This window comes from Thermobia domestica, chromosome 16 (assembly GCF_964235325.1).
Source record: "Thermobia domestica chromosome 16, izTheDome1.hap1.1, whole genome shotgun sequence".
Lineage (NCBI taxonomy): Eukaryota > Metazoa > Arthropoda > Insecta > Zygentoma > Lepismatidae > Thermobia > Thermobia domestica.
Genome location: NC_137469.1, coordinates 95,748,294 through 95,764,185, shown reverse-complemented (window position 1 = coordinate 95,764,185; position 15,892 = coordinate 95,748,294). Strand labels below are relative to the sequence as shown.

Below are 15,892 nucleotides of genomic sequence, written 5' to 3'. Positions count from 1 at the left end.
TTGCAAGATCCTACACTTGCAAGTGTAAATCGGTGAGTTACACTTCCGTAAGTCTCCTTGTAAGTTGAACCCCAGATTTGATGACCAATATGCTGGAACCAAAGGCCTGACATATAAATATTTCATATATATGTACTAAACTCGTGAAGTTCTATCACCATCTCAATTTTGGTCAAGATCGGATTATTCCATCGATTGCGTACGACGTATACTGCCCTTCTGATACTGATTTTTTTTTTGTTAATGAAGTGAAGAACGAAAAGTGATATTAATACAACATACATGATTGAAATATTAACGTAGCTGAATAGCTAACAGTTGTAAGAACTTTTATTTTTTAAACTACAGCATGTTCGTATTTATATCTATTTTCTTAACACTTCTCGGCCAACAATGTTTTTTTTTTCTTTTTTTTTTTTAAACTGTTCGGGAGGGCGCTAGTGTCAATAATTTTGAGTTTATATAAACATGTATTCAGTTTTCAATTAGCTGTATATATTTGAATTTATGAATTACGCAGAAAATAATAATATGAAAAATATTGGGGAACGATGAATGATTATTTTTTGTGTATCTGTATGTTTTTTTTCCCTGCCTTTGGTGGAGTAGATAAAGGTTGACAATAATTAAGTGTAAAAGGATAGATAGAGAGTAAGAATGGTAGGTTCAGTTATTTCACATTCATATATTATATATTTTTTTTATTCTTTTCAATATTTCGTCTCCGCGGGAACTCATGTGGTTCGGATCCCTTGTTAAGCTGTAGGTCCACGTCTCTTCCTGCTGAATGGGACGCTAAACTCAAACAAATCAATCAATCAATAAAATATTTCGACTTCAAATAACTTTCCATTAATATAAGTGCGTACAGGCAATATAAAAACCTTAACATTTTATTTTTGATGTATTATCAGTATGAGCAGAATAACGATGGAACAGCACATTAAGATCTATCTTCTGAACTAATAGGAACTATAACTCTTACCTCCCGCTTACCAAGTGCATGTATTCCATCATTCTGTAATCTAAAACATATCGTCCATTCATGACCGGTCAATATAGATTTGAAGAATGTCAGACACTAATGCTGGTAGCATAGTTGTAGTGTAGCCACTTGGCAAGCAAGCAGAAAATCATGATACGAGTTCCTGCCAGTGGAGCAAACATTACACATGAAATAAATTTAAAGATTCAAGCATTAAGACGTACTAATACTAAAATGTAAAATATTTATTTTCATTACAGGGGTTAACAAGGTTGACATTTCAACCATATACTTACAAGCAACTTCAGGAAATCGTAATGGCTCGCATAATTGGTCTACAGGCATTTGATTCCGACGCAGTGCAGTTAGTGGCAAGGTAACTATTCAAACCCAAAGTTAAGTGTACACAACATATACACTTAAATTCTTCCGTGAACCTTTATTCTTGATCTGTGGCTTTCATTACTCTGTACTCTATATAATATTTATCCACAAGTATATTAATCCTTCGGTATTTCCTCAAACAATACTTTGAATCAATCTAAATCTACATAATTTCGTCTTAATCTTGTCATAATGTATATCTTGTTTATTTTCACATGCTATAAGCTATCTTCATCTTCTGAACAGTATGTGTAACATTTAAAAGCACATTGTACCATTCCCAATATCCAACAGTAACAATATTATATCGTCGGTATTTTGCAGAAAGGGCGTAACTGACATTTTTGGCGAAATGGAGATAACAGCATTTTTGAACTTGAAATAAAACACCCCCATCATCATGCGAAATGGTTATAACTACAACCCAATTAATCCAGAGATAGCTAGCGTTATAACTGACAGAAAAGTAGACTGTGGTATACAGATGTCAACCTATTTTGCCTTCTGAGAAATTTATAATTTGTCAGTTATCCCCTTTTTGCAAAATAATGACGATATGTATTTTTTTGTTCGTTCTAGAATTAACTTGAGGGGTCACGGTGGCTCAGTGGTAGAGCGTTCACCACTAGTACGTAGGATGCTTGGTTTAATCCCAGCTCGCGCCAAGTGAACTTTGTGGTGGACAAACACCGTGTGCGTCGATTTTCTCGGGGTTCTTCTGTTTCTTCCCACTTTCTTCATTCCACCATTTCATTCATTTCTCATCATCACTGACTCTTTTAGCCTAGCCCGCATAACCGTGGGACGTAAAACTTGAAGATTTCATTTTCATTTTCCTAGAATTAATTTGGTGTTCGAAAATAATAAGAGGACAAAATACATGGTATAGAGGATACCTTACATCCATTGCCTGGTAATGGTTATAGTGATGTGTGTTGGGATCGTTAATTTTAACATTTGAAGCATGAAGTGTAAACTTGACCTGAGAAGGTTGCCATAGACCTAAAAGGTGTTTTTAGCTCAGGGAAGACTAGAAGGCGAGGAAAATATAAGTAAAAAAAATACGAAAGCAAAGAAAATTTAACATCCTATTTTGGTAATGAGTATTTTTTTCACGACGAAAAGACACGTGTAATTTACCAAGTTATGGAAATGATGGGAGTTGGCCACAAACTTCCGTAACTGTCATTTATTGTAAACCTGTAAAGCCCCTGGTTCTGTAAATACAGTAGAGTACCGATTATCCGAACTAATGTGGACCGAATCTAACTCGGATAAGGAAAAACTCGGTAACACGGATATATTCATAAAAGAAAGTATTTATTGTTATTGTTTATTGATTATTTCTCTTTATTATTATTGTATTTATTATTTTTATTGGACACACAGTACAGTACTACGTACGCACGTACGTAAGAAATTAGCTATTTTCTCCAGTCACCAACGGTCACTTTACCAATCACTTGCCACCTTTTAGATTGTTTCACCATGATCTAATCGATAATAGCTGTTAAGCTTATATTATAATGATAAAACAACGGTTTGTTTTTCCAACCATTCCTACAAGTAGTCATGAGAACTATAAGAAACACCCACTGCCGCTCACACTGCCCTATTGTTAGACAAAATACGTCTGTTGTGACTTCGGTGCAAAAACTAATACTCAAGACATGCAACAATTAAAGCTCGCTTGCTTAAATGTGGCAATGTCGGGCGGGGATCGTTATCTCTACGCTAGCTTCATTTTCGCTTTGTTGCTGAAACAAAAGTCTGCAGACTACTTATTGTTGTAACGAGACTAGTTTTTTTTTTTTTTTTTAAATATCTTTTTTGTTTGGATTAAGCTCGGATAACACGGAAACTCAGATAATCGGGACTCTACTGTAATCAGATCCTTCAACGAATGCAAAGTTATAAGTCTGGCAGTTGATTTGGTCAAATATTTAGTATTACTATCCTTACAGGATAAATACCTGTCCCGCAGGATGGTGTTCGGACAATTCCGTCGCACAGAACTTTAGTGCTATATAAATACTTGTCCTATTGGTTATGTTTTTCTCTCCCCCTATTCTAACTTAATTATAATACGATACTTTTGAATGAAGTATGTTTAAATTACTGTACTACGTATAAAAAAGAGCAAATATACGGTATAGTACGTGATACGTCTTCAGGTTTTTTTTTTTTTTTTTTCTGCAATATTTCGCATACTTCATTGTTTTGTTTATTCGTGTAGTCCCAATCTCCGATTACTTGTTGAGTGCTTTGTAATTTTTGTTGAACTTATTATTTATCCCAGGTAAGCAATCAAAACATACCTCCATTCTTCCCACCTCTTTGCCATTGCAAAAGAGGAAGAAAAAGTCGCTAATCTTGACAGAAGGAACCATTTTTAAGGTACAGTAGCGTGTAAAATTTAATTTTTTACCCCAATTCGCTGGCACGTGATGTTGAGAATGAATTGCTGTTCCATTTAATCATTATGAAATCCCGCTACCAACAGTCATCATTTTTATTTTTTGTCTTTAAAAGAAATATTGATTATTGTTTATATACAAAAGATTTGACTTTAAGACGTACTTTGAAATTCTATTTCGAGAAATAAGAATTGATTCGTTTTCCATGATCCTTTCATTTAAGAGTCAGGCTGTGAAATAAATCAGTCCTATTGAAATTCTTCCTGTTTTTCTTTTAAATAACACCTATTTATAAGAGGGCTGGACAGTTTTTCTGTTTTTTTTTTTTTTTTTTTCTCGTTTCAGGTTTTGCCTTTGTCATGCTATAGCTCTGATACTTTTCCATACAGATTACATATTAATATGTAATTATTGTGTGAATATCATAAGTAATCATTCGATTCCCAACCCAGTCATTGCTTGCAATTACAATATCATTTTACAACACCAATTACCAACGGAACGACAATTGTTCATTGAAATGTACTGTTGCACTGAAGGATGCGTTACTTATCTCACTAATACAGACAAATATTAAAATATGTAAAGTTATTATGAAAGTTGTCATTAATTCTTTAGATACAAGGTGTGGCTATTAATTTCCAGGACTGTTCTAATAACATCAGAACAGATGATGTGAAAAACGTACTCGTTTAATATGTTTCGAAGTAATCCCCACCTGCCGTAATACACTTCTGTGCTCGGCTGTATAAAGTTGTGAAAAAAACTTTTAAAGTTCTCTTTCGGAAGGCGGGGGGCGCGGTGGCTCAGTGGTAGAGCGTTCACCTCTGGTGCTTGAGGTCCCGGGTTCGATCCCAGCCCCCGCCAAGTGAACTTTGTGGTGGACAAACACCGTGCTCGTGGATTTTCTCGGGGTTCTCCCGTTTCCTCCCACTTTCTTCATTCCACCACTTCATTCATCTCTCATCATCACCGTCTCCTTTAGCCTAACCGGCATAACCGTGGGCCGTAAAACTTAAAGATTTCATTTCATTTTTTCTTTCGGAAGGCTCTTCAATGTCGATGTCACGTGCTTCTTGATGTCTTCAGTATCCACAAACCGTGTTCCTTTCATCACAGTTTTGAGTTGTGGGGAAAAAAAAGTATGCGGGCACCAAGTCAGGAGAGTATGACGGATGATGCAGCTCCACGACCTTATGCTTGGCCAAAAACAGTTTTACTGGCAATGCAGTGTTGAGGCGGGCGTTTTCGTGCAACAGGAACGAACTCCCATTCTGTCGAAAACGGGGACGTACTCTCCGAATTTGTCGGATTCGGGCAAGAACTTCTGCATAATACTGTCCTGTAACAGTCGTGGCAGGTGAAACAAATTCATGATGAATAAGTCCTTCACTATCGAAGAATGCGATTAACATGACTTTGACCTTTGATTTTTGAAATCGCAACCTTTTCTGTTTACGGGAGCTGGAAACCGCCATTTTGTGGTCTCTCTCTTAGTTTCAGGGTCGTATTGGTAGCACCAAGATTCGTCACCCGTTACTATCGAATCCAGAAAAGCAGGGTCAGCGTCAGCGTTGTCCATGAGTTCACCACACGCGTCCATTCTGAGTTGCTTTTGTTCGTCCTATAAACAGTGCGGAACAAATCTGGAACACACCTTGCGTTTCCCTAGGTCTTGCGTCAAAATTTGGTGAACCATTTCTTTGTCAATATTCAGTTCGCTGGCCAGTATTCGAATAGTCAGTCACCGATCCGATGTTACAAGCTCGCGAACTTTCTCGATAGTTTCAGGCGTAAGCGCGGAAATCGGCCTTCCGGTGTGGGCGTCATCTTCAACACTTTCGCGCCCGTCCCGAAAACGTCCATACCATTCAAATGTGCGGGAACGGGATAATGCTTGCTCACCATACACTTGCTTCAACATTGCATGTGTTTATGTCGCACTTTTGCCCAGTTTGAAGTAGAATTTGATGTTCACCCTTTGCTCTATTTCTGCACTTCCACAACACCGCTTTACCACTTCGTCAACAACGCTGCACCAGATACGTTTCCACGCGCTTTTCCCAGCCAAGCATTTGTTTCCAACTGGCGCGTGCTTCGGGGAGCATGTACTACCTTCCGGATACCAGCAGCGCCTCTCGGGTGAGTGATCGGTTTCGTGCTGTGACGTCAGTCCTGGATATTAATAGCCACACCTTGTATATAATTCTATATCTCCGTGTGCAGGAATTGATGGTGGAAAGAGGAACATTAAAATTCACGTTTATCAAGCCAGGTGCATGAGCGTGGTACAGAGAAAAGTTAGTTTGATCTCCTGTCAGTGTATCTGAAATGAATGAACCATAACTAATCACTGTTGTTATGAGATCTATACACAACACTACATCTGTTGGAATAGAATGAAAAGGAAGCTCTGGATCATTTACGCGTAACACAATGTGATGCAGCTGTAGAGCTTCTGCTTTCCACCGAAGTCAATGGTGACATTGCAAATACCTAGTCGATTATGTTGTAACTACCACTGATACAGCAAAGTTAATCTTTATTATCGATTTCTCTTATTGTACGATAAAGCGAGCTCGTAGATAAAGCGTGCCATTTCTATTCTTCTGAGCTATAAATTTCTTTTACACCTACCTATATTATGACGACGATCATTCATTTGTAAACAGATTTAATTTTTAGACACGAGAGAAGATCTTAAGCCGTGGTGTTCAACGGTTCCCGTGAGATTTCCACTGTCAAGCAGCGTGATGTCGCTCTAGTATTTAGATGGGTGACCACGCTGTAAAAAAGCAAGTAGTTTTAGCAGTGCGTCATGAGAACGATTCAAGAGCTACTTGAATGACTCCGGTCAAGAAAACTTACGGGAAACACGATGTGTTGACCACACACCTTCAAGATCAAATCGTTGGCAGGTCGGCTTAAGCGCCTTGGAACCTACTTCCAAGGAAATTAATTTACTTTAGACAAAATAAAGGCCAAAAGAAAAACAGAGATAAAAGAAATCCAGTTGATCCATCAGTGTCTTAATATCGACAGAATGGGATTTGTTGTACATTTAGATTACTATAAATTCGTCTCCTGATTGGAAGGTTTGAACTTAAACTGTAGGATAAATATGAAAAATTGTGCAATGTCGAAAACTGACATTTCTGAACACACTCAAAATTGCATCTTGCATCTTACTTGCATCGAAATCCACTGTGGCTGTCTTATGATATTAGATAATGTTACCAACATTCCCAACACATTTGGATAGTTATCAACACTCCCAGTAAATTTAGATAGTTGCAATTCTGATGTTTTGACTTTGAGAATGTCAGCATTTTATCTTCCTCTTCTTTTCATACTATCACTACTACTACTGCTATTACTGATGTTTTGTGCCTGCGACCTTTCAAGGCTTTGGCTAGGGAGAGAGAACGTATGCTTCACTGAATGATAAGTAGTTAGCTCATTTGCCTATTATTTCTCGCTTTCTTGAGCTTTTTTTGCTTTTTAAAAAGTTGCTTTTCATGCTGAATTCCGAAACAGTCAGTCATCTGTACGACCAGTAAACCAAATTTTCAGTGTTTTCAAATGTAAAATATGCCTGAGAAACAGAATCAGTTTTGACCAAATACTTCTAGTTTTATATCTGTTTCAAAATTATTTTCGTTTATTTAAGGAAAGTGGCTGCAGTTTCCGGAGATGCAAGGAGAGCATTAGATATCTGCCGACGAGCTACTGAAATCGCAGAGTTAGATATGAAAAGTGGTAGTCCTTCTAAAAGACCGCACAAGAAGCTGGTGACAATGACTCACGTAGACCAAGCTTTGAATGAAATGATCTCATCATTCAAAGTCAAAGCTATCAGGTATGTATGTTGTGTGTATTTCTTTTTGACCAGGGTATTTATGGGAAACTTGCTGCTTCCAGTTTCTTGGAGGATTAACTTTATAACTTTAGAATGTACGAGGGACATGCCTGTGAAAAATTAATTTATTTACATAAAAACTTCTACAGTTTCTCAAAATAGTACTCACAATCATCAGTACATCTTTTTGTTGTAAAAAAAAAAATATATATATATATTTTTAAAAATCGTTTTTAAAAAATTCGTTTTCATTATTACACGCTGCGATAATCTCTGCACTTGTTTGAAAGCTGCGTCCTCGAAGCTTTTGTTTGAGTTTTGGGAAGAAGGGAAAGTCACACGGAATTAAATCTGGAGAATAAATCGGATGCGGTAGAATACGGACTCCACTTTGCTGTTGAAAAAAACTCCGAAGTTTTCGGTACTGTGTATGGCTATGCATTGTTATAATGAAGAAGAAAGACAATGGAGACTTTCGGGAGACAGATCTCCAGCTTCAGAGACAGTATTGGAGCCACTGCAAGACACAGACAAGACAGTTTGGTTAATTGATGTCAGGTCGTTAGTCTAGTAATAACTGGTACTCACTTTTTCATTTTTGGTGGCACAGTGTATCTTTTAACTTCCCATTGTATAGTTACAAAAACAGCAATGATCATGAATCACTTTCCTTACATTCAAGATTACATTCTTCGATAGTCTTTGTAAAAAATTGCGTGCAATTCGCCTACGAAGCATGCCCCACCTATATTCTAGCGAGTTAACGTCTAGTGATCGAGTGGGCCAATCGTATTGTCTAATATCCTGAGTCTAAAGTTACTTATCCACTGTACTAGCTTGATAGGGACGTGCATTATACAGGGCTATTCTGATAACCTTCCCGATTTCAAAGTTAAATAACTACGTTTATTTATTTATAATGCCGTGCAACTTACGTTAAATGAAAGAAAACCTACAAAGTTTTAGTGGCTGACAAAGCTGATGTTCAGTTACGTTAGAGTGGCAGTAAATTAAGATAGCAAGATGACAGATAAATCAGTTGATTGTGTGCGTGCGAATTTCACCAGAACCCTACAAAAGTCAACGTTCGTGCAAGCGAAGAATTGAAACTGGAAGCAGACAACTAAATAAAAGATTCTGTGAAGTGCGAAAACGTTCGAACTTCCATCTATACTGATTAAAATTGTTGGAAGTGCTTGAACTTACTGATAAACACAAAAGACTCGAGTTCTCCATTGAGATGTAAAATTTTATGGAAAGAAATAGTTTCATTCAGTCAGTTCTGTTTAGTGATGAGGCTACGTTCAATTTTTCGGGGAAACTAAACGAAAACAAAATGTGAGGATCTGAGCTTTGGAGAATCCCCATGGTTATGAAGAACATTTCCGTGATTCTCCTAAGGTGGATTGTGTTTCGTGCAGTCACCCGTTAAAAAAATGTGTGGTCCTATGTTTTTCGGGGTGGATTGTAAATGAACTTCCTATGATTCAGACATGACTTCTCTCGCAGCAAGGAGACATGGAAATTTTTATTTTCCTGCAGGACAGGGCACCCCTACCGGCATGAGGATGTTTTGGTAACTCAGGAGAAGTTTACTATATCAATGGATAGGGCGAGCTAGTCGTGAGGATCAGATTCTACTTCCTTGGCTTCTCATTCGCCAGATATTTTTTTTTTTTATTTTTATTTTATTTCATTTCATTTCATTTCATTTTTATTTCATTTTATTTTATTTTATTATTTTATTTTGTTTTTTATTTTATTTTTTTATTTTATTTTTTATTTTATTTATTTTATTTTATTTATTTTATTTTGTTTTATTTTATTTTATTTTGTTTTGTTTTATTTTATTTATTTTATTTATTTTATTTTATTTTATTTTATTTTATTTTATTTTTTGAGGAAGGTTAAAAACAAAATGTATCAGCCACCCTTTGCCTGACAATTTACCGAAACTTCGAGTACGCATTCAAGAAAGTTCTATCTATTGATCCTGAGATATTGGAAAGTATGTGGCAAGAATTAGACTACCGTCAAATGGGGTGAATAGAAACACAGTTTTGGCTATATGAGTATATAAGTCTGGTGACCTTTAAGATTTCGCGTATCAGATTATTCCCAAAAAAAGGTCTTAATATGCTAATGAAGTTCAGTAAACGTCATATTAATTTATCAACTCCACATTTCTTCACCTTGATTTTTCTTAATGTTTCTATTCACCCCTACCCATGGGGTGAATAGAAACAATGACTTTATTTTCATTGTTGTTTCTTTTATACTATTGGAAAGGTTAAAAGAAACAGCGTATTTGTTGAAACGAACTATTTATTTGATACCTGCAAGATATAAGTTCAATAAGGCCAGTATTACATAAGTTACAAACTTATAAAACAATACAATGCACAATATAGGTACAAACGACCATACAGTTTTGATGATATTTGGATAAGATTTAAACCACTGAAATCACCAGGGAAACTTATCATGAGTTGAGTTGATTTTGAGGTTAACGACCGGTTCAGCAGCGAGGCTATATGAGACGTGGACCTACTGATTAACGTGGAATCAGAACCACATGAGTTCCCGCCGGGAATTGAACTCGGGTCTCCCACGCCAAAGGCGTGTACGCTAACCGCTTAGCCACGAAGGAGCCCGAAACTTATCATATGCTTAAAGCGTGCTGACGAACTTCTAATAAAACCCAACAGTTTCGTAACAATATCCTCATGTACTAAGAACGATTCTTCAGAAGTTTCTGAAAATTTCATTGTTTATGTGCTCTCTTACAAAACACTCCCACATATCCATCATGTTCACATTTTCGCACTTGGGTAGTGAATAGTTTCATCGAGTTTTAGCTTCTCATAAACCTGTATCACAGCAAAATCACCAGCTTTAGAAAACCATCATCTAGTTCGTGATCGTCTGGAATGTTGTCTTTCTCCTCTTCCGACAATAAAAGGGTAGGTTGAGTTTCGTTGTGATTTGATGAAAATGTATCATTTTCAGAAAACAAACCAAAACTCTTACCAGAAACATCTATTCGTACTCTCTTCTTCCCTTGTTTAATTTTTTCATCTTCTCTCATGCTCTTGAGAAGATCCATAAGGGAACGGTTTACAGTCTGAGATGTCTTTTGCTGTTCTGTTTCTTCTCATTCATTTTCTCATTTGGCAGCATCCTCAGTATTTGGTCTCGACAAAGGGGAAACATTCCACACTTTTCAAATCCAGCCCTGATATTTTCCTCCTTCAGTTTGTCACACATTTTTTTTCAGAAGACTTGGAAATTGGTTCTTAGAGATTGTTGACTCTTTCCTATCAGGTCCTTTTTTTCCGCTTCTCAAGAATTTTCCACTCCTCAAGAAGTGTTTCTATTCACCCCGCTAATTAAAAATCATAACAATAACCCAGTAAAGTTAAATTTTGATTAAAAATAATTTACAAAAGGAAAACTTTTACTATGAACGTCAGTACATAAAACAACAAACTACAAAATAGGCATATGTTCAAATGCAACAAATATGAAAATGCCATACTTACCAAGGAAGTTTGAGGAGCGATAAAATACCGTGTAAGATTTCAGTAACACGTTAATGCTGCTGCCGTCTACCTCAGTGTTCCCAACTCAGTAAAACATTTTGTCTCTGCTCTGAACACTTCAGGCGTATAAGACTATGTTAAGATATTTCAGTTTTCTTGATTAATTTATCGTCCAGATAAATCCAAAACTAATCTTGGAGTTTTGTTTCTATTCACCCCCATGTTTCTATTCACCCCATTTGACGGTATCAATTATGTGTGCCGACTTACAAAAGGCATACTTGAGCTCCTCCGTGGCTAAGCGATTAGCGTACGCGCTTTTGGCGTGAGAGGCCCGGGTTCGATTCCCGGCGGGAGCCCATGTGTTTCGGATTCCACGTTAATTAGTAGGTCCACGTCTCATATAGCCTCGCTGCTAAACGGGACGTTAAACTCAAAATCAACTCAACTCATTACAAAAGGCACTCACATTGAGCATCTTTGGCGTGGAACACAACATACATGTATTGAAAAAAAATTCTTTATTTAACGTAAATTGCATGTCATTGTAAATAAATAAACGTGAGGTATTAAACTTCGAAATCGGGAAGATAATTTACAATAGCCCGTCTTATCACTAGAGCTCGGATTTCCATGTACAAATAAACCTCAAAATATGCATGCAAATATGCACAAAAAATATCAAAAATATGCACTAAAATATGCATTTAAAAAATTTAACATATGCACTGAAATATGCACACTAACAGAATAAAATGTCAGTTTCTTACAAAAATATTTTATCTTAATGATATCTGTTGCTATGAACTGTTAACATCTTCCTTAGGTTTTCTTCTGTTAACCTCTGCGTTTATCAGCAAGAAACGTTTTGTAGGTCGAAAAGTTTCTTTCTACATCAGCAGAACTCACTGGTGCATGTGAAAAACACCAAATGTCTTCTTGTGTTACGTTCTTTTCCAATTCCATGTTTTGAATCATTAAGTACATTTGTAATGGCACAGATTGTTTTGTACCCGGGATTTTAGCCTAATACTTTGCAAAGTTTAACTGACGCTATTTTCACAAGACCGTGAGTTGTTTTACTGAACAAAGTCTGCGACAATTCTCCCAACAAGGAGAATGAATGCTGCAAAGCATTCTTACGGGAGTCCAACTGTCTGATAATTTCAGGTATTCTCGAGAAGTAATTGTGTATGTACTTAATTTTGTTCTCAATGCCACTTGTAGAGAAACATTTTTGAGAGACATAAATGGCGGGTGCATCTTCGGGACTTACTGAGTCTATAGCTGTCTTTACGTGATTTAAGTTATTTGCATAATAGAGCAAAGCTTCTAGCCATGAGCTCCACTGGTTGAGAAGGTACTGGAAAATGTTTCGCAACTTCGCGAAAGATGCGTACGTTCGATGGATCTTTTACAAATATTTTCTTTACATTTCATACAAGTGCGTCTACTACTAGATATTAGCATTTGATTGTTTCTGCTACGCATTGAAGACCGTGTGCAAGACAAGTCAGGTAAACTAATTGAGGATAGGATACAACACTGTCTCTTATTATTCTATACAACATTTTATTCTACTTCTGCGTTTACGAAGTAAGTCAGTTCACTTTAAGTATAATCTACTTTCTTGTGATATACTCTCAGATATGCTAGTATGCAACAATAAAATTCGGAAATATGCAGTATCCTGCAAAGTTTACGAAATATGCATGCACATCGAAATTCACTCAAAATATGCACTTATATGCACCAATACATACGTCACAAACGAATCCTTGCCAGTCCTTACCAAAGAAGAAAACATTTTCCATACGTTTCTGCAGGTTACTATGAACATGCATTTTGCATATAAATCCGGACTGTACTTATCACCCATTAGAATGAAATCATGGCCTACTGCACACGGAAATAGGCAAACATGCTGGTCCAGGATGTCATCCTGATAGTATATGTCTGTGATAGTACCCCTTGGGAAGACACACAGGGTCGTGTGAGACCCTAGGATGATTCTATTCTACACCACCACAGTTCCTCCAATCTTTTAATGATCCAGTTCAGTTAGGTTTGGTGAAAGGAACTGCGTTCCAGCGTCTCTCCAGATAAATACATTCGAGAACCACTGGTGAGATAAAACTAGGATTCATCTGTGAAGAAAAGACTACATTGCTCGTGAGTACATGTGTGGTGTACTTAACACCAATTCAAATGGACTCTTCTGTTTAGTGGGGCCCATGAAACACACCTTGCTGGTCGTTTTGCATACAAGTATCCGTCAGCTAATCGTCTGTACACGATAAACTTTGGAACGGTGATACATGTAAGAGCTGGAAACAGGGTTTGAAAAAAAATGGGTATTTTTGAAAAACCCAACCCACCTGGACCCATATGGTTTTTTTCGGGTATTTTCGGATTTAATTGGCTTTTTTCGAAATATATCATTGTCTTTAGGGTAAAAGTGTTAAAATGTGATCTATATTTTAAGATTGTCATTGTTGCAATTTGCAACAATTTTCTGTTCACTACTGTTTTGAAAAAACGGCCGCCATTTCGAATTTTTACATTGGATACCTGAGAAAATTTATACAGCAAATTTCGAATGTCTCTTGTTTCTATCTTCAAAATTTAAACTTAAAAGTTCGAAAATTGCACCCTTTAGCGTGGATACACGCTAGTTGAAAAATGGTCACCATTTAGAAATTTTACGCTGGATCGCCGCCAAAAAATATATATGTACAGTTAAATGTATCGTGCTTCTACTCTGAAAATTTCTATTTCAGAGACCAAAAATTGCACTTTGTAGCGTGGGTACTCACTATATATATGTATATATATATATATATATATAAAAGCCGCCATTTTGAAGTTTTACGTTGGTGTGCCGCCAAGATCTATACAGGAAATTTAGTGTGTCTCGTGCTTGTACCCTGAAACTTAAAAGACCGAAAGTTGTACCCTGTAATGTGTGTGTGGTACAGGCAGACAAACGAACAAATGTAGATCGAGTCATCCCAGGAGCCTTAGTAACGTTCGCCAAATATGAATACCAAATATATTAATTTGAAACAAAGATATAATTCATGTATTACAAAATAAATGTTTCAAAATGTCTTATATGGCAAATATTTACCAGCGTAAAATAAATGGTTTTATTGTTGAAGTTCACTTTCGATATTTTGCTCGTTCAATTATGGAAATTTCCCTAGCACTAGCAAGACGGTTCTTTCCCGAAAATGAATTTAAAATATTTAACGAAGAGATAATTCATATTTTATGAAGTAAATGTTTCAGAATGTCTAAAATTGTTTAAGTATTCACCTCCGATGCTTTGTGCGTTCAATTGCGGGAAGTTCCCGAGCACTTCTTTCACGACGGGTTTTCCCCGAAAATGCCGCTTTCTTTACTGTATAGCGACACTTCCACTAGTATGGAAGTTTAAATTCAGCACTTGAAATAGTAGCGTTATATAGTCTTCGGAACTCCAAGCATTAAGCTTCTTAAATTTAACAAGAATTTTTACACTATTGCTGGTGTTGATTCTACAGAACGCTTATTTGAAGAGTAGCAAGTAATGACTGAACTAAACTACTGTTGTTGGAAAACCAAATTTTACTGAAGAATACTTGTTACTACCAAATGTATGAAATAATACTAATAGTTTTACTAATGTATTTACATATTTACTGGAGGTACAGACACCTATGGCCTTAAACTCGTCAAATGTACGAAGAATAACGTCCCTCGGCAACGACGAGTCGGCGAGCATACTATTCATGGAAAGTATTTTCTAAAATATAACATTTCATATTTTATTTCAAATAGGCTATAAACACAATCCATATATTAATTTGTTCTATAATTATCTCAAGCTAAGGTAAACATTTTTTTTTTTTTTTAATTCATTCAGTGCATTGAGAACTTTATATAGGTCTAACGTTGAATGTTGTTGTATTCCTTAACATGAAAGCGTCTAATTCGTCCAAGGAAAGGCCAAAATCTGATAAAAATCACTTTCAATGTGATCACTTCAGTTGTACCAAAAAGTTCCAAAACCCAGGTGGGTTTTAAAGTTGTTTTTTTTTTTTTTTTTTTTTCAGGTGGGTCCAACCCCCCAAAAAAAACCGGCGGTTTTTTTCGGGCTGGGCCTACTTGGGCAAACCCTGGCTGCAAATACAATTGTAAATATTTTTGAAAAGTATATTTTTTTTAAAGAAAAACTTTTTTAAAAAGAAGAAAAAACCAAAATATGACACCAAGCCACGAAGATATGACAAAAAGTGTAGACCAACTTGGGTGCATAAATGCTTCCTTTCGGAGTTATAGGCTGCCGAAAACATGAAGAAAATGAATTTTAAAGGTCCATAACTAAAAAACTACGGGACCTACCGCAGTCAGGTCAAGACTTCACTTAGGAAATAACATGTGCGCTATCAAAAAATACATGTTTCAGAATCCTAAGGTAATCACGCAACAATTTTTATAGAGGAAGTTTGGCTACGGGCATATAATTTAAAGTACTCACCAACTACCTGTATAAAAATTGTTGCGGAAGTACTACAGGATTGGGCACTGGATATTTGAATAGGGCACATACTAGTTCCTAACTGAAGTCTTGACCCAACTACTGTAGGTCCCATAGTTTTGGAGCTATGAACCTTTAAAGTTATTTTTTCGTGTTTTCGGTAGCCTGTAACTCCAAAAGAAA

The 15,892-nt window shown here is 36.4% G+C and overlaps 1 protein-coding gene across 3 annotated transcripts in view; it reads left to right on the top strand.

The window, feature by feature from the left end:
* Orc1 (origin recognition complex subunit 1) overlaps positions 1-15,892 on the top strand; it is a 128,797-nt gene that overhangs the window by 94,101 nt on the left and 18,804 nt on the right. For all 3 annotated transcript variants that reach the window (XM_081742786.1, XM_081742784.1, XM_081742785.1), the window contains 2 exons: positions 1,246-1,361; positions 7,457-7,645. In XM_081742786.1, coding sequence (XP_081598912.1) covers positions 1,246-1,361; positions 7,457-7,645 — 305 coding nt within the window. The remainder of the gene's footprint in view (positions 1-1,245; positions 1,362-7,456; positions 7,646-15,892) is intronic.